The sequence below is a fragment of the Lichenostomus cassidix genome, chromosome 5, assembly GCF_008360975.1.
Source record: "Lichenostomus cassidix isolate B80296 chromosome 5, HeHo_3.0, whole genome shotgun sequence".
Lineage (NCBI taxonomy): Eukaryota > Metazoa > Chordata > Aves > Passeriformes > Meliphagidae > Lichenostomus > Lichenostomus cassidix.
Genome location: NC_139486.1, coordinates 2,111,521 through 2,128,829, shown reverse-complemented (window position 1 = coordinate 2,128,829; position 17,309 = coordinate 2,111,521). Strand labels below are relative to the sequence as shown.

The 17,309-nt window shown below is 53.3% G+C and overlaps 1 protein-coding gene across 7 annotated transcripts in view; it reads left to right on the top strand.

Annotated features, from left to right (window-relative positions):
* The first annotated feature begins 1,394 nt into the window (after window positions 1-1,394).
* TRIM9 (tripartite motif containing 9) overlaps window positions 1,395-17,309 on the top strand; it is a 55,848-nt gene continuing 39,933 nt past the window's right edge. For all 7 annotated transcript variants that reach the window (XM_085060943.1, XM_085060938.1, XM_085060942.1 and 4 more), the window contains exon 1: window positions 1,395-2,312. In XM_085060943.1, the coding sequence (XP_084917069.1) occupies window positions 1,497-2,312 (816 nt within the window). In that variant the 5' untranslated portion in view covers window positions 1,395-1,496. The remainder of the gene's footprint in view (window positions 2,313-17,309) is intronic.

Sequence of the window (17,309 nt, the reverse complement as noted above, 5' to 3'; positions counted from 1 at the left end):
CCGAATTTTTGCCATCTCCCCACCATGGAAATGGGTGCCCTGGGCACCTTCCACTAGCCCAGGGTGCTCCCAAACCCCATCCAACCTGGCCTGGAACACTTCCAGGGATCCAGGGGTAGCCAAGCTGCTCTGGGCAACCTGTGCCAGTGCCTCACCACCCTCACAGACAGGAATTTCTCCCTAATATCTGCTCTAAATATCCTGGTTTTTAGTTTAAAACCATTCCCACTTGTCCTGTCCCTCCATCCCTTGTCCCAAGTCCCTCTCCAGCTCTCCTGGAGCCCCTTTAGGTGCTGGAGGTCTCCCTGGAACTTTCTCCTCCCTGGACTGAAGCCCCCCAGCTTTCCCAGCCTGGCTCCAGAGCAGAGAGGCTCCAGCCCTTGGAGAATCTCCATGGCCCCTCTGGACTCATTCCAGCAGCTCCACATCCTTCTGCTGCTGGAGACCCCAGCGCTGGACACAGCCCAAAGCCACCACGGGATGCACAGAGCATCTGCACCAACGGGCAGCCCCAAACGTGCGCAAAGAGAGAGGGAAACACGAGATAACAACAGAGACATTCCAGGCAATCCTATTTTTCCATTGGCTGAACAGGACCCGCTGTGCCGCTCTGTTGCCAGGAGGGTTTAGGACCTCAGCCGACCTTCAGAGCCGGCAGGGCTGAGAAGCAAAGCCGCGGGAGCTCCTCGGGGCTCCTCTCGCCGCTCTCCAGTGGCGGAGCGTGTCCCCACGGGGGCGTCCCAGGCTCAGGGACCGCGTCCCGCTCCCCACGCAGGGCATCACCGCGCCAGCATCCCTCCGCTGCGATCCGCGGGAAGCCGTGGGATTCCTGAGCGCGATGCGTTCATCGCACGCGTGCGGCTACTCTAATCATTGCCACTACAGCCTCACGACCGCATCCCTCAGCACTCCCAAAGTCACCTTGTGCGGGCAGAGGGGAAACCGCAGGAGCGCCCCTGGACCCCGGGGAGGGATGCTGCGGGCACCGCGGGCAGGGAGGGAGAAAAACCCGGGGCTGCAGGGCGAGAAGCTGTAGTGACGCTTCCCGGGAGCCGGGAAAGGGAAGGGGCGCGGGATGGGGAGCGGGAAGAGGAGCGGGAAGGGGAGCGGGAAGGGGAGCGGGAAGGGGAGCGGGAAGGGGAGCGGGAACGGGAGCGGGAAGGGGAGAGGGAAGGGGAGCGGGAAGGGGAGCGGGAAGGGCCGCGACCGGCGCTCGCCCCGCACCGACCCCGCAGCGCCGCCGCAGCCCCGAGCGCAGCCCCCGCAGCGCCGCCGGGCGGGATGACGGACAGGCGGCTCGGCCAATGGCAGCGCGCAGCGCACCCCCGCGCCGGGCGGCTGACCAATGGCAGGGCGCGGGGCGGGGCCCGGCGGCGCGCGCGGCGGCGGGCGGCGGGCGGGCGGCAGTCGGCGCCGAGGCGCGGTGCGGTGCGGGTCGCTCCTCGGGCTCTCGCCGCGGCCGCCGGAGCCGCGCCGCCGCCCTCCTTCCCTCCCCTATGGAAGAGATGGAAGAGGAGCTGAAATGCCCGGTGTGCGGCTCCTTTTACCGGGAGCCCATCATCCTGCCCTGCTCGCACAACCTGTGCCAGGCGTGCGCCCGCAACATCCTGGTGCAGACGCCGGACTCGGAGTCTCCGCAGAGCCGCCGCGCCTCGGGCTCGGCCGTCTCCGACTATGACTACCTGGACCTGGACAAGATGAGCCTGTACAGCGAGGCGGACAGCGGCTACGGCTCCTACGGGGGCTTCGCCAGCGCTCCCACCACGCCGTGCCAGAAGTCCCCGAACGGGGTCCGCGTGTTCCCGCCGGCCGCGCCGCCTCCCCCCGCCGCGCTGGCTCCGCCGCCGCCGCCGCGCAACGCGTGCCTGACCTGCCCGCAGTGCCACCGCAGCCTGGTGCTGGACGAGCGCGGGCTGCGCGGCTTCCCCCGCAACCGCCTGCTCGAGGGCGTCATCGACCGCTACCAGCAGGGCAGGGCGGCGGCCCTGCGCTGCCAGCTCTGCGAGAAGGCGCCCAAGGAGGCGGCCGTGATGTGCGAGCAGTGCGACGTGTTCTACTGCGACCCGTGCCGCCTGCGCTGCCACCCGCCGCGGGGACCGCTGGCCAAGCACCGCCTGGTGCCGCCGGCCCAGGGCCGCGTCAGCCGCCGGCTGAGTCCCCGCAAGATCTCCACCTGCACCGACCACGAGCTGGAGAACCACAGCATGTACTGCGTGCAGTGCAAGAGCCCCGTGTGCTACCAGTGCCTGGAGGAGGGCAAGCACTCCAGCCACGAGGTCAAGGCGCTGGGAGCCATGTGGAAGCTCCACAAGGTGAGCCCCGGCTCCTGCCAGCATCCCCGGCACGTTCCATCTCCCCCATCCTCTTCCATTCCATATTGCACCCTTGCTTGAGACGAGCGTTGTCCCTCGGCATGGGCACGTTGGCATCGTGCAGGTGATGCTCCCCGTGGGTTGCCAAAATCCAGCCCTGCCGGCTGCCCCCCGCAAGCCGAGGTGCTACCAAAGGAGCTGGCAGAGCCCCGGGGGTGGATCGGGGACATCTGCGCCGCAGAGCTGGGAAAAGCAACAGGGAGCGATGGTTTCGGGAGGAGGAGGAGGAGGAGGAGGAGGGAGGCGTGAAATGCACCGCGGGGAGCCGTGGGGTGCCACCTCCTCCGGCACGGGGAGTCACCGGGAGGAGCAGGAGGGGTGGCAGTGGGCAGCCAGGGGTCTGGCGGTGAATACTGATCAGCGGATTCACTCCCACACACATCCATGCTGGGGGAGAGCATCCCAGCGCTTGAGGCAGGGATGTGGCCATCAGCAGCTCCAGCCCCATCCATCCCTCTGCCTCCCTGCCTCCCTCCTCGCACCAGTGACCGCAGGAACTGGGGCAGAAGTGACTGGGACACGGGCGGACAGGGCACAAGGGGATGGGCGTCACTCCTCGGATGCACATTGACATAATTGGCCCCCACTGCGGCAAACTGGAGCGGGCTGGGGGGACCTGTGACCGGGAGCTGGGGAGGTGGGACCTCCCGGTGGCAGGGATTCGGAGGGATTGCTTTCCAGGAACGCCTCGGGATGCTTTGGCAGGTTGTGTGGCAGCACGTGGTCCGGGCAGGATGCAGATCGCTGGGCTGCACCCCGAACTGGGTCAGTGGGTGCATGCAGGGACAAGCTGTCACTTGTCACCGTGCCCCAAAAAGGGGATAACCCCATTATGCCGTGGGAGAAAGGGTTTGGTGGTCTCGTTGCTGCTGGAAGGGGCTTTTCCTGATTTCCTTTTTCTGGGAGCAGGACCAAGTCCTCTCTGGATTTTCAGTGCTCTTACAGAGGTGTCCATGCCCTTGTCCCTTCACATGGGATGCTGACACTGACCTCAGAGCTGGTGGCAGCTGGCAGGAGCATCCAGCTGGTGTCACACGCCCAGGGACAGTGTGACACAGGTAATGGGGAGCTGCTGGCAGGAGCTCAGGGAGGCTGAAGGAGGGAGGCAGAGGATGGAGCCAGGCTCTGGGATGTGGAGCAGTCGGATGAGAGGCAACAGGCAGAGGTTGGAACACAGAGAGTTCCACCTGAACACGAGGGAGAACTTCTTTGCTGTTCAGGTCGGGTTGGAGGGGGTTTGGAGCAACCTGGGATGGTGGGAGGTGTCTGCCTCCTACTAAGAAAAGCTTTAGCTTTTCCTTCAAAATCCCTTTTCCCGTGGGAGAGCTTTAGCCATGCACTGTTCCCTTGATGTAGCTGACAGATGTGGGGCTGTAACATTATTTCAAATGATGATTTTCATGCAATTGCTCTCAGAGTTTTGGAAATTGGACAGTGACATCTCACCTGCCTTGAGAGAGCTGTGTTTCTGCAGGAGTTCACTGGCATTGCCTGGTGTTTGTTTGCTTTTTAGGGAGGGAAAAGAGTCTGTGGAGTTACATGTGGTGTTGAGGAGTAATTGAAGAAGTGATTTCAGGGCCAGAGCTCAGATTGCTCCTTGAGATGCCATCCAGCAAAATCAGGGGAAGAGATTATTTGCCTTGATTTTTGTTAGTAAAAAAAATAAAATATGAAATTAATGCCTTTGATTTCCAAGCTTGGTTCTGGTTAGGACTGGGCATTAGGAACCAAACCACCTGTGGAGTGAAGTGGTGATCCTCTTGGGAAAGTATCTGCTGTCATTTTTTGAGGGCACAGATTTACTGAAGGGGTGTCCCTTTTTGCCTGATCTCTTCTCAGTGATGAGCAGTGGAATGATAATTCCAACTCACAGGGGGGAGGCATGGAATGGTTTGGGTTGGAAAGGACCTTAAATCTCATCCCATTCCATGGGCAGGGACACCTCCCACTATCCCAGGTTGTTCCCAGCCCTGTCCAACCTGGCCTTGGACACTGCCAGGGATCCAGGGGCAGCCACAGCTTCTCTGACACCCTGTACCAGCCCCTCCCACCCTCCCAGCCAAGAATTCCTCCCAAAAATCCCATCCAAATCCACCCTCTTTTAATTCACCCCCATCAGCCACCTCCTGAATTCTCTTGTGCCATTCCCACACCTCTGGGTTTGAAGTAATATTTGGGATACTCCGTGCTCTTCCCTCCTGTCCCAGGGAGGCTGATTGTCCCCACAGCCTGTGATGACCCCGGAATGAGCTGTCATTCCTGAAAGCAGCAGCAGCATTCACGCCTCAGTAGGTGATTGCCAAGCCCAAGGCAATCCCTGCTAAGTGCAGCATGCTCCCCTTGGAACCAAATCCAAAGGGCTTTTCACAAGATCTGCCCCTGTTTTCCCTTTCCTCCCTGAGGTTCTCCCAGATGATCGTTTAAAATAATCAGTGCTGAGGCACAATCAATTGTCATTCAGGGAGCTGGGATTTCTGAGCTGGACACAGATTGTGGCAAATCCTCTCTCTCTCTCTCTCCCTGTCTTCCTTTCAGGCCAGTTGTTGGGAGCAGGGTAAATATCCAGAGAAACGTAGAGGGGAAATGGGTTTTTAATCTGAATTGTCCCAGTTTTGCACAGCTATTGCAGCTGTCTGGGTTTTCTCCTGACGAGCTGGAATGCTGCTTGGCATGCCAAAAGCAGGAGCACAAGATGGAGCTGAATCATTTACTCCTTGTGCATCTGAGTCCCTCTTGTTGTTGCTGAAAACGTGTGGAGAGTGCAGGCTCAGCAGCTCGGTGACGTGTTTTTGTGGATACATGGATGGATGGATGTGGATGTGAACAAATGGACTGGCAAGGATCCCCAGGGTCTCCTGTCTCTGACAGCCCTGAAATCCCATATCTGTCTTAAAAATCATTTTTCTGCTGCTGGCCTTAAAACCTTAAAAAGGTCTCCCGGAAGTTTGTGGGTTCTGGTTGGAGATTTTGAGCAGGTTTGGAAGGTTTCTGGGTTAGGGAATGGAGAGGCAGTGATACAGAGCATGTCCCAGCTGCAGCAAAGGTGAGCCTGGATTTGCCATGTACAAAAAAAAAAGCTGAAGAGGTCAAGGGTGCCATGGTGAAGAATTTCTGCCCTTCTTGGGCAGTGCAGGAAGATAATTCCCTCTACTTTGGGTTGGGATGATGAGGCTTTGCCTCTTCTCTCCACTCTCATCCACATTCCTTGTGCTTTGTGCATCCAAGGAAGGGCAGCAGAGCTGGTGAAGGCTCTGGAGCACAAGGCCAGTGAGGAGTGAGATGAAGTCCCCATCCCTGGAGGGGTTTAAAAGCCCTGTGGATGTGGCACTTGGGGACATGGGGGGTTTAAAAGCCATGTGGATGTGGCACTTGGGGACACGGGGCAGTGGTGGCCTTGGCAGTGCTGGGGGAAGGGTCAGACTCCATGGTCTTAGAAAGCTTTTCCAACCCAAATGATTGCAAGAGTGTAAAGCAAGACTCTGGGGTGGGAGCTCTCTCTCCTTGAGGAGGTCAGACAGCCTGTCCAGTTCCTCTTGGAGAGAAGCAGAAACAAGTCTGGACTTCAGTGGAAGGAAAACTATTCTCCATTTTGCTTTTACATGGCATTTAACCGCCTGGGGTGGCATTGCCCAGGCTGAAGGCACAAATTATCCTGGGATTGCAAACCCCAGCAGAGCCCAGTCCTGGGAATTTCCATCCCACACGGTGTGGGATCAGCAGTGATGGTCAGCAGGCAGAGGATCATCAGCCCAGGTGTCACCTGGAGCTCAGCTCCTCCTGTCCTGGCACAGATGGGATGAGGGATGCAGGTGATCTGTGTTAAGTCAAAAATTGCACACTGGGACTTAATTCCAGCTGGTTTGCACTTTTGGGAAGAACCAGGGGTGGGAAACATTGCCAGTGGCTCTCACTTCCTCCCAGGGGACACCAGAGCACAGGGATGAGCAGATAGGATTTTCCTTGGCTCTGTTGGCTGCCAGAGGAGCTTTTGAGGGGAGCTGCTTTCTTGAGGCACTGGGAATTTGCTGCTGCTGTGTCCATGGGAATTCCTGTAGCCCACAGAAGTATCCAGGGAGTTGCTGTACGACCAAGATCTGTTTGCCTTTTGCAAAGTAAAATATTTGCTGCTGAAACAGAAGCAAAGAGAATCCTTAATGTTTCCCTCTGCTCCTTTCCCAAGCCTTCCTGAGTGCCACCAGCCTTTTTCCATCACCTGCCATTTGCACCAGGATCAATCCTCTCCTTCTCCAGCAGTGCCCAGCCTGCCTTCCCACCTGCTCCATTCTTCTGGGGCTAAATCCAGAGGATGACAGACAAGCTGAGAGGCTTTGGGGACAGAAAAAGCAAAGAAAAGTCAGGATCTGGAGCACAGATCTGATGAGGAGTGGCTGGGAGGGCTCAGCCTGGAGAAAAGGAGGCTCAGGGGGGTCAGGCTGTGCTCCCAGGGAACAGGGACAGCATGAGAGGAAATGGCCTCAAGTTGTGCCCAGGGGAGGTTTAGGTGGTGCTGCATTCTCCTGATAATTTATTGGGATAAAAGCTTCCTGTCAGGTGTATTTTCTGCACTCACTGCAGTTAATGGAGTAAGGGGCAACCCCAGGCACCCTGTTAATCAAAGGTAATGTGGTACAGCAGGTTCTCTGAGGGGTTCCTGGAGCCCAGGAGGCAGGAGGTGACCTCTTGGTTATTTGCAGATGGAAATGGGCCCAGGGTCGTCTCAGAGTGAGTGTGAATTGCTGCAGCTTTTATTCCATTCCAGTGGGAAGTTTAGATCAGATATGAGGAAAAAACTCCTCCCTGTGAAGATGGTGAGGCTCTGGCACAGATTGCCCAGAGAAGCTGTGGCTGCCCCTGGATCCCTGGCAGTGTCCAAGGCCAGGTTGGACAGGGCTTGGAGCAGCCTGGGCTAGTGGAAATTGTCCCTGCCATAGCAGGGAAGGAGCTGGATGAGCTTTAAGGTCCTTCCAGCCCAAACCATCCCATGATTCTGAGTCCAAAAATAACCAACCTGACTGAGCAATGCTGTGTTGCACCATCTGGCTCAGGCTCTGCACAGGCTTTGAAGCATCTCAACAAGCAGATTGAGCTCTGGTGGAGTCCATCTTCATCCACAGGGTTCCTGCACTCTGTAAATATCAAACCTTTTCCTTTCTCTCCTCATCTTTTCTTTTCTTTGACCTCTTGATGAATGAAAGATCCCCCTGGCTGGGTCTTGCTGTGTTTAATGGGGTGCAGGTTAGGAGCACCCCAGCTGAGATAAGGGAAATTAACCCAGGGATTAATTCTTGTCTCTCTTTCGTGGAAATTCCAGCAGTATCCATACCTAGAGATTTCCCTGTCACCACATCCCCAGCCTGGAAAAACAGGAGAGTTAGGAAGCAGAGCAAACACTGTGCCTGGTGTTAACTAAATGACTCGAGAGTGTGGAAAGGCTTTGCTGTTGATTTCCCAGGTTTCACAGGATGCTCCTGGAGAGCTGACAGTGCTGCAGGGTGGATCCTTGCTGGGAAAATGTTGAGGCTTTGGGGCTACAATGCATTGCTTATTCCTGCTCTTCTAAATAATGCAGCACCCCGAGTTTAGGTTTGTAAAGGGAAAACTTTGCTTGGTGTCACTGACAGGATCCCAAGATGGGTTGGGCTGGAAGGGACCTGCAAGATCATCTCATCACACACCTTCCACTATCACCAGGGTGCTTCAAGTCCCATCCAGCCTGGCTTGGACACTTCCAGGGATCCAGGGACAGCTTTTCTGGGAAGCCTGTGCCAGCTCCACCCCACCCTGACAGGGAGCAATTCCTTCCTAACACTAATCTTAAGTTTTTCTTCTTTTCTCCCCCTGCCACAACCTGTTCCTGCATGAGCACAGATTCCTTTCTGGAGTCCTGCAGTGTGCTTTCTAGCAATCCAACACATAGCCCTGGGAGATATTTGCCTTCCCTTTCCTGTACTTGGAAGGAACTTCCAGCAGCCCTTTATTAACTTGTGTTAGTTGCACACACTCCTTTAATTCAAGAGTGCCTTCAAATTGCATCAGCCCTTCCCAGCTGTATGAAAGAATAATTAAAGAAAAAACTCAGCTGACACATAACAACTCTCCAAACTGCTCTTTTGCCAACCTTGGTCCCTGCTTTGTTTGTTCTTGGGATGAGGCATTTTCCCTATTAAATTGGCATATAAATAAGCCAGCTCATTCCCTGTTCCTTCAGACCATCCTGTTGGGATGAATTGGATAAATACCTATTTAGAGCAAGCTCATAAGCCAGAGAGAGCTGGGGGGATAAATCTCTGGTGACCCTGGCTAGGTAATGTCCTGGAAGGAGAGGCAGAAGCTGATGAGGAATTGCTGTGAGGAGTAAAATCTCTCAGCATGTGTTTCTCAAATCCTCATGGAGCATCCAGTGGTAACTGGAAGGAGCAGGATGGTTTTGGGGTCTGGGTTGACCACTGAGGGTCCTACCAGGTGGTCAGAAATAGGAAATCTATTAAACTCTTGAACAGGGAGACGCAGAGATAGAAATAAATAGAAATAAATAGAAGTAGAGCCCAGCTCTCACCCATTCCAATGCACCTCCCTGATTAATGCAGGAAGGAGACCAGAGCTGAGAACAGCAGGTCAGACAATTCACCTTCCCTATTCAAAGGGAAATTTTGTTTGCAGTCTGAACCAACACATACTTTGCCTTCAGAATTGCTTGCAGCTCTGGGGACAGCTTGACCTGGAGCTGGCTGCAAAAGCTCAGCAGAGGCTCTGCTCAGAGCAGAATTTCTAGGGAGAAAGAACAAAGCCAAGTTCAGTTTGAAATTTTCTGGAGCCAGCAGCAGGTGAGGGCAGAGAGGTGACTGTGAGAGGTGCTGCCAGCCTAAAGCACAGCAGGCACAGCAGGGACTGGGGTTTGGGCCATGTTTTTGTATTTAATGAGCCATTAAATCCCCTGTGTCACAAAAATAAAGGGGTGTTCAGAGGAGCCCACTCAGTTCTGCAGCAGCAGAAATTGCCCTGGGAGCAATCAGGCAGTTGAGGGATTTCCCATCAGTGTTAATTACCCTTTCCCCTTTACTAACCTTATATGAGTTGATGGGTTTGAAACCATAAAAAAAAGCTGGGAATTGGATGTTAATAAGGCATGCAGGGATGTTGCCTGGAGTGCTGCAAACCCAGTTGCCATTCCTGAGAGGAGAGGGTTGGATGTGCAGCTGGGATGAAGGCAGCCCAGCTCTGGGGGAGCAGATGCAGCAGCACAGAGCCACTGGAGTGGAAGATCATGTTTGTGACTTGGTCAGGCTGTGGAGGTCCCAGCCTGGGTGCCACACTGGGGCTGCTGCTTCTCACTTGGTGTAAAGCCTGAATACCTGGGAGATAGCAGTGGAATTGTTTGCACCACCTCTGAAAATGTGGAGCATCTTCCAGCTGGTGATCCTTTTTTTTTTTTTTTTCTTTCTGGGCATTGGACCCTTGGATTAATTCTGCCTTTTTTCCCTTGCTCCTGGCCTCTCTGGATTTGCATGGTCAGTTCCCTCCTTGCTGCTGTTCCCTCTGGCAGGGTTGGTGTGTGGATTAATGATGGGTTATGGCTTTGCTCTCAGCTTGAGGATGCACAAAGCCTGTCCTTTCTACCTGCAGCTCTTGGGGTTTTCTCTGATGAAATCCCTCTGTTTTCCCAGATAACCACTTCCCCTTGATTCCAGATGTATTCATTCACTGATTCTGTTAACTTCCCCATATTTCCTCTCCCTGGAAGTGTTCCAGCACAGGCTGGACAGGGCTTGGAGCAACCTGGGACAGTGGAAACTGTCCTGTCTCATGGCAGGGGGTAGACCAAAATGGGATTTAAGATCCCTTCCAACCCAAACCATCCTGGCGTTCTGTGGTTTCCAGAATTCAGCTATTCCACTGAATACCCAGGGTCTCTAACCTGGAGGTTTCCCTGTGCCTCTGAGATTCCTGCTTGGAAAGGACTTTTCTGTCTGTTTTCAGACTCAGAGGTCTGATTTTGATCCCTTTTCCAAGCAGGTTTCTCTGATTCTGTGCTGTGCTCTCCCTGTCAGAGGATGTAAAGCTGGGGGAAGGGGGGTTGTGCCGAGCTCTGGGATGGATTATTCCTAACAAGGCACATTTATTGATTTCAAGGCACAGCCACTGCTCTGGGGGCAGAGCCTCTGTTCCCTTCCTGCCCTTCCTGACAGGGCTGTGCCCCCCAAAGCCCCCAGGGATCCAGGCTGGAGCAGGGAGGAGTGGGAAGATGCTGGGAGGTGCATAATTCCCTGGCTGTTTATTCCTCCACAAGGGAGGGAACTGTGGCAGCATTCCCCTGAGGATGCTGGAGAGGGAAGGGGTGGGCTGGAGATCATTTCTCCCTGGCCAGGATTTGCTTCGTCCTCCTGGGCAAATAATTGCACAAACCCCTCTGGAAATGTGTATTTAGCATCAATTCCCTTCCTCCAGCCCAGCAACCCCACCGTGGTGTGATGGGAATTCCCAAAGGAGCATGTGGAGATGAACTGGGAGCTTCCAGCAAGGTGGAGGAGCTGTCAGGGCTGGGTGAAATCCCATCAGGGGCACAATGGGAGCATTGGGAAGGCTCTCCCATCCTTGCTCAGGCTCAGACTGGAGTCACAGAGATTTGGGAGCATGACTGAAGTGCTTTCTGCATCTGGGAATGTGGGATGGTGAATTGGGAGAGCCCTTGCTGGGTGAGGGCTGTGGTGGCTCTGGGACAGATGCCACTGTCCCTGGGAGCACAGCACTCTTTTTTGGCAGGGGACAAGGCAGAAGTGTAAAACCAGCTTCAGTTTGGTGGCAAACACTGAAATCTCAGCGCTGCTGTCTGAGGGAGCAGCCAGGACACCTCTGATCATCCCCACGTTCATTCCTCGGTGCTCCTTTGTAGTTCAGCCAGCTCTCCCTTCCTTGTGCCATCCCTGCTCCCCAGGCAGCTCTCTGGGAGGCTGTTCTGTGACAGGAGCAGCAGTGGTGGCTCATGTCACGCTGTCACACAAAGCCCACACAGCCCAGGCGTGGCTCAGTCTGTCCTGTTCCCATCCTGCACCAACACTTCTTCCACCCTGACATTTTGTTCCCGGGAAATGAGGACCTCAGGGGGCATTTGCTGAGCTCTGTGCCGCCAGCAGCAGCCCACACCTCGGTGAATCAGAGCAGAGCTTAGACAGTTTCTCACCTCTGAAATGATTTCTCACCTCCCCCGGAGCACAGCAGTTCAATTTTGTAGATGGATATGGGATTTTTTTTTTAATTTTTTTTTTTTTTCATTTTCAATGCTGCCCTCTGGCAGTGGGCACTTCACCTTCCCCCTGCCCTGCTTACAGCAGCTGACAGCCCAGATTGAGGGGCAGGGAGGTCACTGCTGGGATGGACTGTGGGGATCATGCTGTGCTCCTGGAGCTGTGGCCAGATGAGTGAGAACTCCATCCATCTGCAGCTTGGGCTCTGCACTGATTGCCTGCCGTGCTGCCAGGCTGTCACACGGGGAAGGACAAGCCTCAGGCAGCTCCAGGCAGGATCTTTGCTCCATTCCTGGCTGGCAGGTGCTTTGTTGCCTGTTGAGGAGGTTCCTGTTGGATTGTGCCAGATGTGACTCCTGGAGGAGCTGGGAGGGGTGGGAATGTGCCAGAGGAAGGGCAGAACACTGGTGTGCTTTAGCCTGGAGAAAAGGAGGTTCAGGGGGGACTTTCTGGCTCTGCACAGCTGCTGACAGGAGAGGACAGCCAGGGGGAATTTGGGAACTTATCCCAGGGAACAGGGACAGGAGGAGAGGGAACAGCCTCTCATCAGGGTTGGACATCAGGAGGAATTTCTTCACTGAAGAAAATGTTTAAGCATTGGCAGGAGCTGCCCAGGGAGGTGAAATCCCCATCCCTGGAGGTGTCCAAGGAAAGCCTGGATGTGGCACTCAGTGCTCTGGGCTGGGGACAAGGTGAGCATTGGGCACAACTGGGACTCAATGGCCTTGGAGATCTTTTCCAGCCTCAGTGATTCTGGGATGCCTCCTCGTTTTGGGAAGCCTGGAGAATGTGCTGCAGGGTGGAAAGGTGGCAGGAGGACAGGGGAAGGGGGTTAAGATCCCATCCATGCTCCACATTCTCCATTCCCCATCCTGCAGGGCTCCAGCACCTGGGGAGGCTTCAGGGGCAAAGATATTTCATTCAGTTTGTTCCAAACTGGGTTGAACAGGAGTAAACCTGCTCTGGTGGAAGGTTGGCCCCAAACATGAGCTGGAGGAACACCTCCTGCAGTTCTGGGATGTTCCTGCAGCTGAGGGGGGAAAAGGTGGATGTTTTTATGGTGCTGCTGCAATTCCTGGGATGCTCTGCAGCTTGGCAGAGGCAGTGACAGCAGGGTGATGCTGCACAAGGTGATTGGTGGCAATTAGCACAGATTGCCTTGCAGGGACCTTGTGCACTCAGCATTTGGCACCTCGGTTCATCTCGTGGCTCATCCAGAGGGAAGTCAAGGAATAATTGATGTCACAACTGCAGCAGGCTGTGTGTTTGGTGGGATCAAAGCCCTTCCTGCCATATGCCAGGGATTTGGCTTCAGCAGAGCTGGGAATTGTTACACACTCATGAATCATGTCAGGTGCAGAGCTTTGGGTTCACAAACCTGGCAGTGACCCCAGCAGGGAGGGACAGAGTTTTCAGCAGGGCTTGTTGTGATGGTTTTAAACTAAAAGAGGTTTGATTCAGCCTAAATTTAAGAAAGAAATTATTTATTGCAAGGGTGGTGAGGCACTGGAGCAGAGAAGCTGTGGCTGGAAATCCCTGGAAATGCTCCAGGCCAGGTTGGACAGGGCTTGGAGCAGCCTGGGATAGTGGAAAGTGTCCCTGCCCATGGGACTGGATGGGATTTAAGATCCCTTCCAACCCAAATCATTCCATAATTCTGTGATTTATTCAGAGTTAACATCAGGTAGGTCATGGCTCAGTTCCCTCCTAGTGAATGTGTTGTAAACAGTTAAAATAAATGTAATTTAAAACAAAACCTTCCAGTGGGGTTTGTATTTATGCAGCCTTTCCTGAAGAGGTCACATCCCAGCAGGGCTCCTGAGCCCAGGAAAACATCCATTTTCCTTGTCCATACCCCAAAATACAGTTGATTTAAATTAAATATAATCAATCTTATGGGGCCAACATCATCACATGCTGCTTGTGGAGTTCAGGGGGGCTGTGCTGATTTAGCCTCATTTATACTCCACTACAAAGCATGACCTGTGCCTAAATGTGCTTCCCAGGGATCCAGAGCAGAGTTCTGTGCCTAATCTCCATGTCAGGGAAAAGCTTTTAACCTTGGTGAAATATTTATGAAATCAATATTTCTTTTATTGCAGCCATTTAGGTTTAAATAGTTCACTTGGTTTGGGGTCTCCAAGTTGACTTGCAGTTACAGTTTGAAGGAGCCAGGAGATGTTTGGGTACAACAAACATCCCAAATGTGTGTCCAGGGTGGAATTCAAGGCCTGATTCTGCCTCCTTCATTCCTCCTGGATGTCAGGAATATCTGTGGTGACTTGAAGTGATTGATTCCTTCAGCGTGAGGTTGGTGCAGTTGGAACATTTCTGTGCAGTCGGTAGGTAATTTATGTAACGCTTTATGTAACAACTTGCTGCCTTCCCCCTTCTGCATGTGCAGAAATTGGGCAGAAATACATCAACCAACCTCTTCCTGGAGGAGAATGTTTTAAAGGCAGGTGGCCTTGGTGGCTGCAGCAAAAAATAGGTGTTTATTCTGAGGCAGGGTTGGTATATAGAGATGATTATTTTTGATGCCTGTGTTCAGAGTGGCTGATAAGATGGTCTGTAATTAAATATATGTGATGGAAAATAGATGGGATGTGGAGATGTTCCAAGGGCTGGAGTCAGGCTGAGAGAGCTGGGAATGTTCACCTGGAGAAGGGAAGCTCCAGGGAGAGCTCAGAGCTCCTGCCAGGGCCTAAAGGAGCTCCAGGAGAGCTGCAGAGGGACTGGGGACAAGGGCTGGAGGGACAGGACACAGGGAATGGCTTCCCACTGCCAGAGGGCAGGGAGAGATGGGATATTGGGAATTAGGAATTCCTGGCTGGGATGGAATTCCCAGAGAAGCTGTGGCTGCCCCTGGATCCCTGGCAGTGTCCCTGGCCTCTTTAGGACTCCTCCTGTGCACTCAGGTCCCTCCTTGGTGGCTTTCCCAGCTCAGAACCCACAGAGCTGTTGGCTCCTGGTGCTGCTCCACGTTCTGGGAGTGTTTTTGTGGCTTTGCTGGGAGCTCCTTCCCTGGGCTTGAGTGAAAAATGGGAAGGACAGGCCTGGGCAAGCTTTGCCTAATGAGTTGCTTTTCCCTTCTGTATTCAGAATTGGTTGTAGGTTTAATTGGAAATAGATTTAAATAAGGCAAAGCCTTCAAGGGAAAGGAGCAGACCCTGGCACTGCTGTGACTCAGCCCATGCCTTGGAAAAGCAAAGGAGAAAAAGGAAAAAGGCACTGGAAAAAGCCCAAACCTCACATTTCAGAGTTTGTTAAACCCCCTGGTTCTCTGTGACATTTGTGTTCAGACCCTTTGTCCTCCACTCCCTCATGGAGCCACCAGAGCTGGGTGGGACAGACAGGCCAAAGGGCAGCCAGGGGACAAATCCAGGCTTGTCCTGTGCCTCTGGATTGTCATCCAAGGGTCATGGCAGGGACACTCCAGGTGACACCTGGGAGCTCATTAAGGGTCAGGGCTAATGAGCTCAAGCAGAGCACTGGGCTAATCCCCCTAGGCCAGGTCTGCTGTGGGACAAGAGGAAATCACCTCAAAGTGCACCAGGAGAGCTTCAGGGTGGATATTTCTTTCCCAAAAGGGTTGTCCAGCCCTGGCACAGCTGCCCAGAGCAGTGGTGGAGTGACCATCCCTGGGGGGATTAAAAACACTGTGGATGTGGCACTTGGGGACATTGGGCAGTGGTGGCCTTGGCATCCCAGCACCCCATTCTTTTGGAACTATATCTATTTATCTTTCTTCCTTAGCTTGCTTTTTCTTCAAGGTCTTGGAAGCACTTTCCTCTGGAAAAAAACCCCAAACCTATTACTGAAATAAATGTGAATTATTCCCCCCCTCTCCCTTCCCATCCCCTGGTATTTCCTGGATTCTTCACTTCTTCATAAATAACCATGAATGATTCAGTGAGTCCATTAGGCTTCCCTGGTGACACCAGGATGGATTGCTGTGCTCCAGTGGTTCGGATTCCCTCCAGTTGTGGGTACAGAACCCCCTCAGTCCTCCTCCTCCTCTGTAGAAACACTGACAAGTTCTTCATTACTCCCTAATTAGCCAGACGTCCCTTCTTATTAAAGATTAATTTTTTTTAAAGGCAGTCATTATCTCTGCTCTTCCAGGATTATTGATTTATTCTCCTTCCTTTTTTTTTTATTAATGGATCTACAGCCTTTTCATAATCCATCCAGTGGTTTCCCTGCCTCTCATCCTTCTTTTCCCTACACCATTCCCAGTTTCCAGCTGCTTTCAGTGCTTTTATCACTCAGTGATAAAACCTCTCTGGGGTTTATTTTCCTTGGGAATCTCAGTTTGGGCTCCCAAGTGGCCACTTCAAAATATCTTCAGAGCTCGAGGGAGTGGGATTTCCAAAGAGAATTTGGGGTTTTTTGCCTGAAGCCACTTCCAGCCCCAGCCAGAGGAGGAAAAGGGACCTGTGGAATTCCTCCTGTGCCCAAATTCCCTGTCTGAGGCAGGACTTCTGCTTATTCTTAGTCTGAAAATGAGATGCTTTCCCATCTATAAATCCTATTTCCTCCATGTTTTGGAGTCTCTGTAATCCAGGCTGGTTTTTTGGGTATCTGCAGCACTAAAACAATCTGGTTGCTATCACATTTTGGGATTAATCCCAAATCTAGCCTTTTCCAACCTGAGAGGCTTGAATCCAGATGTAGGGGCTCAGAGCCCAGTGCCTGGAAGGAGTTACCAGAGAAGAAAAGGTGAATCACTGTGGTTTTCCTGTTTCTGCTGTGTTTCTCTTGTGTTTCTCCTGTGTTTTTCCTGGTTTTCTCCCTGTTTTTCCCATTGTTTCTCCTGTATTTCTTGTGTTCCTCCTGTGTTTCTCCTGTGTTTTCCCTGTTTTCCCTGTGTCCCTCCTGTGTTTTCCCTGTGTTTTCCCTGTGTTTTCCCTGTGTTTTCCCTGTGTTTCTCCCTGTGTTTCTCCCTGTGTTTCTCCCTGTGTTTCTCCCTGTGTTTCTCCCTGTGTTTCTCCCTGTGTTTCTCCCTGTGTTTCTCCCTGTGTTTCTCCCTGTGTTTCTCCCTGTGTTTCTCCCTGTGTTTCTCCCTGTGTTTCTCCCTGTGTTTCTCCTGTGTTTTTCCTGTTTTTTCCCTGTGTTTCTCCTGTGTTTCTCTTGTGTTTCTCCTGTCTTTTCCCTGTGTTTCTCCTGCCTTTTTTCCTGCCTTTTCCCTGTGTTTGAGGTGAGCTCAGAGCTTCCTAAGTGTGTTTTGCTGGCAGCATCCACCCAGGCTGGCTGTGGTGAGTGGTGCATTCCCAGTGCTCCAGTATCCATGGTGATGGGAAGGATTTCTGAAGCGGAGCTTCACAGGGAATGTGAAATCCTGGTCCTTGGACTTCCCCTTTGGTCTCTTGCAGACAAATCCCCAGGCAGGGTAGGGCTGTGTGAAGCCCAAGGGGTCAGCAGAAAATGAAGGAGAGTTTTCCAGAGGGATTTGGGTTGGAAAGGAGCTTAAAACCCATCCAGTGCCATCCCCATCCATGGGCAGGGACACCTTCTGCTGTCCCAGGTTGCTCCAAGCCCTGTCCAACCTGGCCTTGGACACTGCCAGGGATCCAGGGACAGCCACAGCTTCTCTGGGAATTCCATCCCAGCCCCTCCCAGCCAGGAATTCCTTCCCAAAATCCCATCTAAATCTCCCCTCTTCCAATTTGAAGCCATTCCCTGTGTCCTGCCA